Source organism: Topomyia yanbarensis, chromosome 1 (assembly GCF_030247195.1).
Source record: "Topomyia yanbarensis strain Yona2022 chromosome 1, ASM3024719v1, whole genome shotgun sequence".
In the NCBI taxonomy this organism is placed as follows: domain Eukaryota; kingdom Metazoa; phylum Arthropoda; class Insecta; order Diptera; family Culicidae; genus Topomyia; species Topomyia yanbarensis.
The window spans coordinates 145254811-145268286 of NC_080670.1; the positions used below are offsets into that span (position 1 = coordinate 145254811).

Genomic DNA, 13476 nt, shown 5'->3' on the forward strand with positions numbered 1-13476 from the left:
TTAAAAATAAGTAACAAAAATCAGAAGCACTTCCGTTATATATAATCGCTCGCTTTGTCAAGTATAATAGAATTTAAAAACATGAGTACAGCACATTTCGCTGGATAGTCCTGTCCACGGCTCACAGAAACGAGGCTTGCTACTCCACGTACTGACATTTTTCGGTGACGTCAGAGAAATTAAACGGATTTCTCGAATAAGTTGATAATTGACAATATTGAAGCTCTTATTGTGTGCAACGGATTATTTACGTAAATTACGCCACAATTACACTACACACAAAGGGTAATCAGTTCATCTATGTGATTATTAGCGAAAATTGGGTATTTGGCTGCATGCCGTAGAAAATCTATCCATAATTTCCTATTCCAAGCAAAAGTTTTGGACGTCGGCATAGCTTCCTTGTGATCCATCAGGGGCCGATCATTCGTTAGCAGCAAACAATATCTAGGGTAAAGTGCCTAATTTTACCATACTAAGAACTCTGCCTCACTAATTCAATAATTTCTCGGCCTACAATCAATGGCATGCGTAAAAATTGACATCAACAACTTTTCTTCGTTGTTATGAACCAATATAATAACACAAATGCGCTGAAAACGGTGGAATTCTCGCGTTTGAGCGCAATGAAAACTCGAATCGAGTGCCCCTATTGTTGCGCTACCATTTCACTCAATGCGTTGAACAAAGATGGCAGACACTGCTCTAACCAACAGCTTCAAATGGGTAGGGTGATAATAGAAACATGGCGTAAATAGGCTCATCACCCTATATGAATTTCATCTAATTGTTTTCGCCCACGATTTCTATGGCGCCCGCTCGTCAAATGTTACACTCTAACGAGCTAGCCTAGTATATGTAAGCCGTGGTCCTGTTGAACTCGATATGATATTTCGTCCCAAATATAGGGTAATGAGCTTATTTTCATCATGTTCCTGTTATCATTCTACAGTTCTTCGCCATTTTCAGGCCATTGTTGTTATTATACTGGTTCTTAGAAACGAAGTAAAGATAATGATGCTAATTTATATGCAGCCCATCGATTGTAGTTCGAGTAATTGTTGCGTGATTATTGAAATATTGCGGCAACCTTCCTAATAGGCTCATTACCCAATATCCAATCAATATTTTTGAAAATATGACAAAAATTATACTTAATAAATCTTTAGTAAATTCATGACACAAATTATTCCTAGGAACATTATGTTGTTTAACTAGCCACACTACTAAAGTGCCAAAGTGTTATGTTAATATGCTGGATGTTGAGGGTGTATAAGACGTTCATAACACTTTAAAAGTTTAGAAAGCGACTAATGTACGTGGGATAATACCTGAAGCTTTCTATATCTACTCCACATGAGTCAATACAGCACACGGTGAAACAAAGACCTACAATCTAGTATTTGAAACAATGTAAACGAACATGTGCTTGTTATGCTTAAGCTTGTACCCAACTTCGATCGGATTTGATGGTTTTACAGGTAAATTGAAAACATGATTGCAGTCAAACCAAAAACAACATAAAAACAATAAAAGGAAATACATCACTCCCAAGAGCAAAAAGTAAGGGATTACCTTTATCGTCTGATTTTGGATTGGCACCAGGCTGCCAGCGCTCTATAACGAACAGGTGGATGAGAAGAGACAGTGGATGAATTGTTTTATGCGATGAAGTGTGTTTGTGTGTATGTGAGAAGGTACACTTATTTCTTTCGAGTAGAACCTAGCTCAAATATTCTATAAAGATCCTGTGTTGTTTTTTAAATATAGCACATCTGATTTCGCATAGTACGTAAACGTTTAGTTATGTGTAGATTCTACTGGAATTCAACAACTGTACCACCCTTATGAGACAATCCACATGGATAAAAGGTTTTTTTTTTATATTACTATGAATTCGTATATATAACACACATTTATATCCATCTGGGTTAGTCGTTAATATAAACAATGAAGTTAAGTAGTAAAGTAAAGAAATAGCGCTTTCAGTGAATACTAATTATTGAAACAATGATTTGCAAAATAAAAGATTTCTCGTGTTAATGCAGAGTGTTCCAATGTTGTAAGATACCACTACTCAAATGGCATGTCGCGCTAACATGGTAGCTGGTATCAACCCTCTCTTGTTCGATAGTTAAATTTACTTAACTTACATTCCATACATATATAAATGTATACTTAGAATACAACTGTGACTAAAATTTGTATGATCATTACTATAACTATTATTTACTAAGTGTTTTAAATCATGCGTTTCTTAAACTGTTTAATCTTTGCTGATGTAACAAGGTATGTTTTTCTGTCCCACACTAGGGAGTCATTTGAAATAACTACAAAATGACAAAGTTACACGTGTACTTTGAAACTTCTAAAATTAATACTTCAATTGTTTTCGTCAGTCTACAGAAAATTATAATCATCTAATTTATTGCGTTTTTTATTTCTCTTGTGGTTTAGCAGAATATATTCACATAATCTCAATAATGGATTTCTGATCATCTTTCAGATTTCACAATCCCTTGTATATACAACCGATACACGTGTTTTACAGCGCTTTAGTTTGTTATTGAGTTTTAATTTTTAATAGACCTACGAGCTAGTCGTCTGTAAATCAACAATTGATTTGGTTTTGACAGACCAAAGTCCCATTTGTAGTGAATTGTTTATTAATCACAAAATGAATTGGGAAAGGTATGAAGCTTATACCGAGAATAATTTTAATCTTGATCATGTTGAACTAAATAAAGCTACGGCAGGGTCCTCCTCAAATGTGGTTTTACAAAATCGAAATTGTATATTTTTTTCTGCTCTATATTACAAATACACCCCTAAAAGGTTTTAACGAAATATCAATTAGTTTAGTTTTCTGATAACTTTCCGCATAGTTGCGCGCTGTCCGCAGGTTTCCCAAAAGTCGTATTCGTATTGTAACTGGCTGGCAAGATATTGGCATGTAATGCTCGATAAACAAACCGCTATTGTCTGATACGAGCTTTTTTTTTCAAATTTGCATGCTTACATATTTATTTTTTTTTCTAATTAATACAACGAGAAAAGTAATTTTGAATGGTCGCTTTTGAAATTTCTTCAATTTTATCGGGTTCTTTCATTTTTTCTCGAATTTTGAGTTTTTCTTAGCACTTTGAAGCCAAAACCCGATTTGCGCTAAAAAGATAACTTGTTATTGTACAAATAATAAATTTTGTTAAACGCCCCCGTAGATACCAAGGCAATGATGTGAAGAAGCACTGTGCGAAATTTCTACATCCCCAACATAATCGTACAAAATAGGGTCGGTGTTAAGTTGGACCGGACTAAGTCGTAAAATATCAAAAAGTGAGATATTGATAGCACTGGATAAATAAATTCTTCAGCTACTTTCGACTTTGGCCAGAGTTGTAATAATTTACAATTAGCATGAATTATGGTTAAAATTAATTTCGAATTATAAGGTAAAGGATGCTGCGATTCAAACTTTAAGCTCGTTTTACTCGAAATCAATCAAATGTCGCTTATTCCAGTCTGACTTAACACCGACCATATGTAAATGATAGCAGAATAAAACTCTATCACATCCATTTTAAATTTTATTACCCGTCTATGGTATGGCCTTCCATCTAGAAAGCATGGGTGAATCGTCTCTTATTCGATATGCAATAAATTTAGTCCTTGTACACTGCCGTCGGAATGCTTTGAATCGAACCAGAGAAAATAAACGATATTGAATTGTTTGTAGAGTGTATGCGAAAACGTTGCAAAATCCGTCTCAAATGTTTTCAGGCTAACGAGCTGCAAACAAAGCGTATCACGACGCCGGCCATCTGTGTTAGCATTTTATTTTTTTCTTTTGCAACACTTTGGCTCACTTGATTAATTGAAAAAGTGCAGCCTCTTATTGTTAGTGTGTGGTAAAATTATGATACCTTAATGCGATCTCATCTACAAGCTCCAGTTTCAAGTGTATTGCTTGCGCACTTAACAAAAATGTGGTACGCGCTGTCATGATGATGAGAGATGCTGCCTCCAGGTCCAGTTCCACCTTTCTGGTTTATAAAACTGGAAGTTGGTATGATCATCGTGATGATGGCGCGTAATACTGCCGTGATACGCATAACAGTACACTATGCATAGGAAATTCATATCAAATGGGATTGTTATGCGTGTCACGGCATACAGTGGGGAGAAAGTGAAAAAAGACGGTCAAAAGTCTTTCCTGAGTTTCACAGATGTTTTCATGCTATAGTGTCTTCGGGAAAGTTTCTTAGGACTACAGGATAAACACCTTAATTTTTCTTAAGGTGCAACTGTCATTTAAAAACAAATTATTTTTAGCTCAACAACAATTTTTTGTGCGGAATCTTATAGAGTAATTTATTTTGAACAACTTTAATGAACATATCCGCTAGCTATATATTTTTCCTTAAGAGATATGTACGTTGAACCTTAAAATCAGTTTTTTATCTTTCTCTTCCACAAATTTTTTTTTCTACATTGGTACGTTCTAGAAAGTTTTAGATATCGTCAAGACACATAACCTTTCTGAAGACTCCAATGATGTATGGCATGTGTTCCGGGATATAAATCGATTTTTCTCTAAAAAAAATGTTCATTTCCATTAGGAAATTTCTCAAAATTGTCAAACTTTGTGAACCAAAACCCAGAATGATTAGATTCACCATGTTATGTAGTATATGTAAGCGAAGTATAGCAATCCGGACTTTTCGGGTTTTTTACTTTGCATGCATTTTTATACTACATAATGCATGGAATACAGAATACTAAACTCAATGCAAAATATATCTCGCGTGTTTTTTGAGAAGGGCCAATAAGCAATGTTAAAATTCACTTTGAGAGAAAGTTCCGGAAAAACCGGAAAAAACTTGATGTTAACATTTTATGAAAGAGAAATGTTTTCGCTTTCGTCTGTTGGAGTACATTTTAATAGGCAATTAATGGTTTGTCCAGTATTTCCTCTCAAAGTAAATTTTGACAGTATGCTTATTGGCCCTTCCCAAAAAACGCGTGATTTCTTCTATTATCAACAATTAACATGTAAAAAACAATTAAAGTGTATGAAGCAATAATTATACATTAGAAGGACGCTCAAATTGCTTTTTACGCGGGTATATTACATGCTAAACAGCAATCCAATACGTAATAGCATTAGTATTATGAATATTTTATTGTGAATTATTAAAATAAAAGAAAAAAATAAAAGGAAATATATGTCAAAGCAAATATCATTCTAAATCACTCTCAGAGCTTGAGTTTTGTGGATTTGTGAGGAACTGGATTGCTGACTCTTACGAAGAATGAGAGGGATAATGCCAAAATTTTATATTCTTTACAAGATTAATAGTTTTAATCATTCAATATAAAATACTTCTAATTTATAATTAGTGCTTTATACACTTTCATTATTTTTACATGTTGATTGTTGATCATAGAAGATATATTTTACATTGTGTTAAGTATGCTGTATTATGACATGTTGATTTACTAATGGGCATTCTATAGATAATGTGAAATATCCATACATTATGCAGTATAAAAATGCATGAAAAGTAAAAAACCCGAAAAGTCTGGATTACTATACTTCGCTTACATATACTACATAACATGGTGAATCTAATCATGCCGAGTTTTGGTTCACAAAGTTTCACAATTCTGAGAAATTTTGTAATGAAAAAGAGCATTTTTAGAGAAAAATCGATTTATATCCCGAAACACAGGTCATACATCATTGGAGTCTTCAGAAAAGTCATGTGTTTTAACGATATCTAAAACTTTCCAGAACATTCCAATGTAGAAAAAATTAAGTTGTAGAAGAGAAAGATAAAAGACTGATTTTAAGGTGCAACGTACATATCTCTTAAGGAAAAATATATGGCGGATATATTCATCAAAGTTGTTCAAAATAAATTACTCTATAAGATTCCGTGCAAAACAATTTTTTTTGTTGTTGAGCTAAAAATAATTTGCTTTTAAATGACAGTTGCACCTTAAGAAAAATTAAGTTGCTTATCCTAAAAGATGTAGGATGTAGTCCTAGGAAACTTTCCTGAAGACATCAAAGCACGAAAACATCTGTGAGACTCAGGAAAGACTTTTGACCGTCTTTTGTCACTTTTGCCCCACTGTGCGTCAGTATGCTGGTTGTATAAATTGTTACACCGCACACAGCTTGTAGCATAACGCACCAAAGCGATCGAGAGGGGTTCAGAGTGCTGAACAGCAAACACAAAACAGAATGACATGTAAAATACATCGATGACAAACATCAATGATCGCTCAAGTCACATCGGTCATAGCGTAGCATTGCATTTACGATTGCATAAATAGTAGGTGGCTGTACAATGATCAGCTAATATTTAACAAGACATCCACCATACCGTGTCACAATAAAAACATTCCGTTTGCAACAAGATTTCGGCAAACCTTATGCAAATGATAGTAATATAAATAAAAGGCTTTATGTTATAAATATTTGCAAGAGAATGTTCTAAATATTTACATTATAATGAACTGTCATCGGGGGTACTTTGCACCAAAATTAGAGAACAATATTTGATTTTGTTACTCTATAATTATACAATTCAATTCGTCATTACTATAAGGGATATTGTTGAACTAAATTGAATAAAATTTATATTGCATGGACATTACAAAAGCAACACCTCTAATGGTTACTATATCCCAAAGCACAGGTTTATTATCCGTTTATTATCATTTATGGAATAATTAAGCAAAATATTTTTACAATCAACTATAAAATTTGCATGTATAAAATTGACTGAATAATAAGATGAAACCCCTGCTGATTACTTGTCTTCGTTGGATTTTACTATTCAAATTAATAAAAATATTTAAAAAAATCACATTCATTATGCCAGTTTTATTTATCGGTACTAGCAAATTACGATATTTCCAGCTCAAAGAAATTGTTTTCTCTGCTCGATAGCAGAAATAGCTCAATTGGTCAAAGCGGCAGTACCATTGACGTCAACAGTCAACTCAACACTTTCATCAGGATGGGTGGGTAATCAAATCTCGGATATCACAGTTGAAAATATATATATGAGCGTTACAAATGGGATAAATGATGTTGAAACCAATGCACAGTGGTCCGAATCCAGAATTTAGGATGACAAAAACATTTGTGACTAAACTACTGGTTCTAGAGATATCATGTCTTCGGAACAAATAATCTGTGTCAATTGGGGCATCTTTTGAGATGGGTTCTATTAGGGTGGTCCTTATTGTTTGTACGATCTGAAAATTATTTTCGAAATAAGAAGAGATAGAACAATGAAGTTTTCCGCAAAATTGTAGTACAACCTTTTTCAAGCAACTTTGCTGAGGACGTCATATTTGTAACTTTAATGGTTTTAATTTTACAGGTATTAAAATGTTGTGTGATAGGGTATCCCTAACAAAATCAGTTTTTTCGTTATAACTTTTTAAATAATTTTTTCCGTCAATAGCGTCTTCACAAAACTTTTAGATCTTATTGAGACGAATATTATTTATATAGACATATTTGAGATAGCTCATTTAGTTCAAAAGTTATGAGCATTTTTAGAAAAAAAACACAACCTTTTCAAATGTTGATATCTTAAAATGGAGCAAGTGAAATTGATTTCTTTTTTTTTGCATTCGAAAGATCACAATTGATAGTATATTTTATGAAAAAATCTCAGAGGTCATTTTTGCTTAACTCATTTTATTTTAGTTTGAATATTGAGAATATTACTACTATTTGTAGCATTAAAAGTAAAACGGTCAGTGTAACCTAGCAACTATTTTTAAAATAAGATCAGATAGATAAACAACATCTCAAATAAAACCTCTCGAGTGTGGCGAAGGGCCCGCTGAGTTGTTTCCGATGTATATCGTTCCGCCTGAGCCGCGGAAAACCTTTCCAGCACTACGTCATAATGTGGCAGAGAGTCCGCTGAATTATTATTTTAGTCACAGCCTTGGTAGAATCCATTTGGGAATCGGAAAACCTTCCCAGCACCCTGCTTAAGTGCGGCGAAAGGCCCATGTATGCTGTTAATTTGTCACGAGTAATCAAGATCCGGGTAGCATCCGGAAGATCTAGAAATCTGGAACATTATTTGACCTATTTTTCAACAAGATCATAGGGTCCGAAGTAAGCAGCAATTTTTTAATACATCTTTAATATTGGCAACGCTGCTAAATTTTCTTGAATGGTTTTCTCGAAACTTGCCGATAGACTTATTCCTCGTTTCTAATGCCTCAGTGAAAAGGCTTTAGAAACGAGGAATAAGTCTATCCGCAAGTTTCGAGAAAACCATAGAAATACATAGAGTAGAATGGGGTCAAACAGGTACGGGTGTACAATAAGTATAGGGCAGTATCTTTGCAATGTTATTGCAGAGGTAGGTCGTGTTGCGTGAATTAGATACATGGTAGAGAGCATCGTTGACGACTATCATTTCCGCTGTTGCCGTGAAGCAGCTGTATTAGTTACGACGTCGTTTATGTTTTCGCGTGTTGTTCTGCGGAAACGAATTGTCTTTCGTCCTCAGTACATTACATTTAATCAACGTAAAAACATCAAGTGAGTTGTTTCTTACGTAAAAATTAATGTTGAACAAGAGTATTGTTTGGTTTTTTGATATTTTCGTTTTTGAAAAGATTCGGACATCAACATGGAACATATTTACGCTACCAACAGGAAGAAAAGCTTGCTTGACGATAGACGAACCAAGTACCAAAAGTTTATGAAGGGTTGGAGATAGAGGAACCAACCGTACTCGTGATCGTAAATCATTCTCGTTGCTTCCAAATAGCCTGCAAAAACTTGGGAGTTTATTTTTGCTTTGCTATTGATAACGGCGAGAATGATACCTAATCGTTCCAATAAATCTGCATTCAAACCCGTGATCTCACAAACTCCATTCATCAAAAACTTCTTGTCGCGTTGCCATCATTGGAATTGCCTCCACTGGGTAATGGCTCATTAATTCGAAGGTTCGATCTTTTCTTTAACGATTTGTCGTCTTTCCAACACGCCACTTTGGTGTTTCCTTCTCAAAACGTCGTCATCGACCACCGATTCTTAACATTTCCTTTCGATCATGCCCATATGATCCTGCCTAGCTCTAGCTTTCCGTTCTAAGCTTACGAATGATTAACTTTAGAATACCTATCTGTTTTTCGATTTTAACATCTTTCGTTTCTCTTAATTATAAATTTTCCGAAAATAGCTAACAAAGTTGATACTGTAAATTAAAATATGTGTGACTAGGATGGCTAGCCAAACATCACACTACGTTCTCCGCTGTTCAGATGGATTGATACACGACTACATTAGAAATAACAACTCAGTGGGCCCTTTGCCACACTTGGGCTGTTTTATTTGAGATGTTGTTTATCTATCTGATCTTATTTTAAAAATAGTTGCTAGGTTACACTGACCGTTTTACTTTTAATGCTACAAATAGTAGTAATATTCTCAATATTCAAACTAAAATAAAATGAGTTAAACAAAAATGACCTCTGAGATTTTTTTCATAAAACACACTATCAATTGTGATCTTTCGAATTCAAAAAGAAGAGATCAATTTCACTTGCTCCATTTTAAGATATCAACATTTGAAAAGGTTGTGTTGTTTTCTAAAAATGCTCATAACTTTTGAACTAAATGAGCTATCTCAAATATGTCTATATAAATAATATTCGTCTCAATAAGCTCTAAAAGTTTTGTGAAGACGTTATTGACGGAAAAAAATTATTTAAAAAGTTATAATGAAAAAACTGATTTTGTTAGGGATACCCTATCACACAACATTTTAATAGCTGTAAAATTAAAATCATTAAAGTTACAAATATGACGTCCTCAGCAAAGTTGCTTGAAAAAGGTTGTACTACAATTGTGCGGAACACTTCATTGTTCTATCTCTTCTTAATTCGAAAATAATTTTCAGTTCGTACAAACAATAAGGACCACCCTAATAGCACCCATCTCAAAAGATGCCCCAATTGACACAGATTATTTGTTCCGAAGACATGAAATCTCTAGAACCAGTAGTTTAGTCACAAATGTTTTTGTCATCCTAAATTCTGGATTCGGACCACTGTGCAATGTACCAACATTATGAGTTATACTTTTTCCTATCCCTTTGGCAGTGTCGATAAAGTAATTTCTCTACTAAATTGATCATTTTACCCGATTTCTATGGTTAAATTATAGTAAACTACACTACCAATAAACGCATATTTTCCCGTTTTCTATGCGATTCGCCATCTTTGTGCGTCTGACTTGCGATCAAAGGCGGTATAGTTAACAACCCCAAGTAGCAATTTTAGTTTTATCGCACACTACAAGTGCAATCTAAGCTTTGAGGAGTGCCATAAAACCTGAAATGTTACTAGGGAATGTCAATGTTATAATGGAAAACAAACAAATTATTTCCAGTGTTGTTGGTAAAAATCATATCGTGGGCTTTTATTTGTATAGTATTGAGCTAGAAAATTATATTTGAACTATACGAGAAATAGTAGAAACACAGAACTACGCTACTATTGGAGGTAATGTATATGTAAATTCCACAAAAAAAATGTTCGGACAAATCCTCACCACATACCTCAAATTGTTATCGGACTGAAACAATACCCCAAATGACGGTATGGTGCGTTTATTGTCGAATCATAATATGACAAATGGTGGAAAACAGTAATACCTATTACCCATTTAGAGTTCTCGTGGGCGGCACACTTACTAACAGGGCTAAAATATGCTCTTTACCCCATACCATATGCGCAATATTCAGCACGAGCTATAATAATACACAATGTGCTATCTCCTGTACGCTGAATATAATTCAAGCTGTAAGTTTGTGTGTTTATAGTTTCAAGTGGTTTTGATGTCTCGCGTTAAAATTTATTTTTGAACTATCAGTAAATAATTCACTTAAACCCTCTCCTCAGTATGGAAATGAAAGACGCGTCAAAATCAGATGTCTAAGCATTTCCTTGGTTATTTCCTTCGAAGTGATAACCCGAAGCTTTGGCAGCATTAAAGGATTCAAAGTATCCAAACAGCAATTGGAGTATAATATCACACTACAAGTTTAATCTATGTTTTAAGAGGGATTTCAAAAGTATCATGAACCTTTATTTGTCACTAAGCTTTCCATCAATTTCTGCACATCCTTCAAAAATTCCACCCAAATCGTCGAGGGTTGACATAGTTTTCGATTGATCGTGCTTCTTTGTAAAAACATTGATTGATCATGCTTCTTTGTAAAAACATAAGACATACTATGCGTTATAAGCAACGCGTTTCCCTCGGAACAAGATAACGGTTCAATGTTTTGCATTACAATATACATACCTCCTTAGATCATCAGGTCATAGTTTTTGTCTGATGTTCAGCATACTCTATTCACATTGTGACCGGTGCATACCATAAAGAAAGATTGTAATTACTGTATAGATTTTTGCCTTCTTTTATGTACATGGTCGTGCCCCCCTCAGTAGAGCGCGTTATCTATGCGCTCTTCGCATACTTGCTTCATTTTATGTGTAGTGAATGTCCGATCAATAGAGATAAAACTCAATAGTCACAGGTTTTCTCACCATTCCATCCAAGAACGGTTGATATGTTTAGGTCAAAACCTAATGGTTTTTTTCTTCTCTACTAAATGGACTCATCTTACCGATGGAATCGGCCAATGCCGCTGCAATTTCCCCTCTATTCTAGCGGAAGCTTAGCTCTGATACATATAAAATAAAAAAAAATTGCCCGATGTAGAGCAACTAGACCGAGTAAATTGTAAAACTATCTTCCAGAATAGGTAAGCTTACTGTAGTTGATTTTATCCTACAGAAATTCACCGTTCGATGGAAATTTTATCGCGCTTCGGACAGTGCAGATTAGACACGTTCATACTCACTTTCTCCGGTGTTGGAAGGTTCCAGTGTCCAGAGTTGTTTCTTTTTTAGACTAGCTCCGTTAGCATTCAGTTTGTAGCCGAAGGTTTCGGCCGTCATGTACTTGTACAGGCCGTTTATGAGGCCGATGGTCCACCAGCCCTTTTGCTGATTCTGTGATAGAATATCGCCATTCGTGTTGATTTCATAGCTTGAGCCATTCATATTTCTGCTGCAGTCGCTATTGGTAGCGAAGGGGGTGGCTGCTGGCTGCAATTATATTAACCACACGACTCCGATCTGAAGGTGTTCCAGAAATTCTTGCCTGCAAAAAACACGAGCACAGAAAGAGAAAACATATTGTTGTTATAACTTTTCTTCAAGATGTTTCAGCACTTATATGTAGAGCACATGGGATTGGAAAGCCTCGTGAATGGGAGGCAAAGCAGTGGTTGGCCTTGCTCGTTGTGAAGATCACAGGGCGTAAGCGTAACAGCGCTCATTATTATAATTTGCCCGTGAAAACTCGTAGATTTTTTCCAACACTTTTGGCCTCATATAAGTGCAACGTGTGGAGCCAATAAGTTTACATGCCCTTTTACTCATACTCGAGATTATTTTTTCAATACACTCATTATCGGTTTCTCATTACGATTCGTATTGGTTTAAAGTGTGCAGCGAAGCATCTGAACAAGTAGGAGATAGCCTCTGTAGTGCAGACATTACTAGGCGTGCTCAGTGGTTACGTTACGTTACCATTCATTGTCATATACTTTGGCAGGAATCCATCTGAAGCAATATCACCTTCTAAATTCTTGTCTTATCTATCTTTTTTTTGTATATACAAGATTTAAGATTAAGACTACAATTTAAGATTTTAAGGGTCGATTTCTTCACCCTCTCTGAACTTTTAAACCAGGTTCACCAGTACGTTTAAACCTGGCTTAAGCGCTAAGCGAGAGTGAAGAAAGAAAACCCACTTGAAAGTCTGGTAGCATGATGCCTTATCAACATGTAGTAACAGACTAGCGGAAAGCGAACTAGATTCATATTTACGATTCTTGAAATAAAATGTTTGATGTATAACCCAATTAATTATGTTAAGAACAAAGAATTTCTTCGCTCTAAAAAATGTAAATCTTTCACAAAAAGATCTAATCTGAAAAGCAATTGAACATACTGCTATATTCCCCGTTAGTGTTCAACCTTGCTAATGCAATACCGTCCTATGGACAATAACTTGAGACCGCTATGCAAAGGTTGCTTCTGAACGGCTAGAGGGGCAAAAGCGAAGAATAAAATTGGCCGTTAGGCGCTGTGAATTATATTGTATAGATGCCGAGAGCGGCAAAATAAGACATAAGCAAGTGGTTGTAAACCAGGAATAGTTGCAAATAAAAAACAGGATACTTTGTGCTAATTACTCATAGATATGGTCAAATTGGTTTCAAGGCATTAGGCAGAGCACAGAGCACCCGTGTACCGTTACGTTGTTTAGTTTTTTCGCAAGCAAAATTATCAACTGGACAATCACACCTTGGTGATGGGTAAAGAACTTCAGAAAATAATTCG

At 35.0% G+C, this 13476-nt stretch overlaps 1 protein-coding gene across 4 annotated transcripts in view; it reads right to left on the minus strand.

The window, feature by feature from the left end:
* Positions 1-13476, minus strand: part of LOC131676398 (protein singed) — a 93341-nt gene that overhangs the window by 9357 nt on the left and 70508 nt on the right. For all 4 annotated transcript variants that reach the window (XM_058955470.1, XM_058955491.1, XM_058955478.1 and 1 more), the window contains exon 2: positions 11928-12229. In XM_058955470.1, the coding sequence (XP_058811453.1) occupies positions 11928-12129 (202 nt within the window). In that variant the 5' untranslated portion in view covers positions 12130-12229. The remainder of the gene's footprint in view (positions 1-11927; positions 12230-13476) is intronic.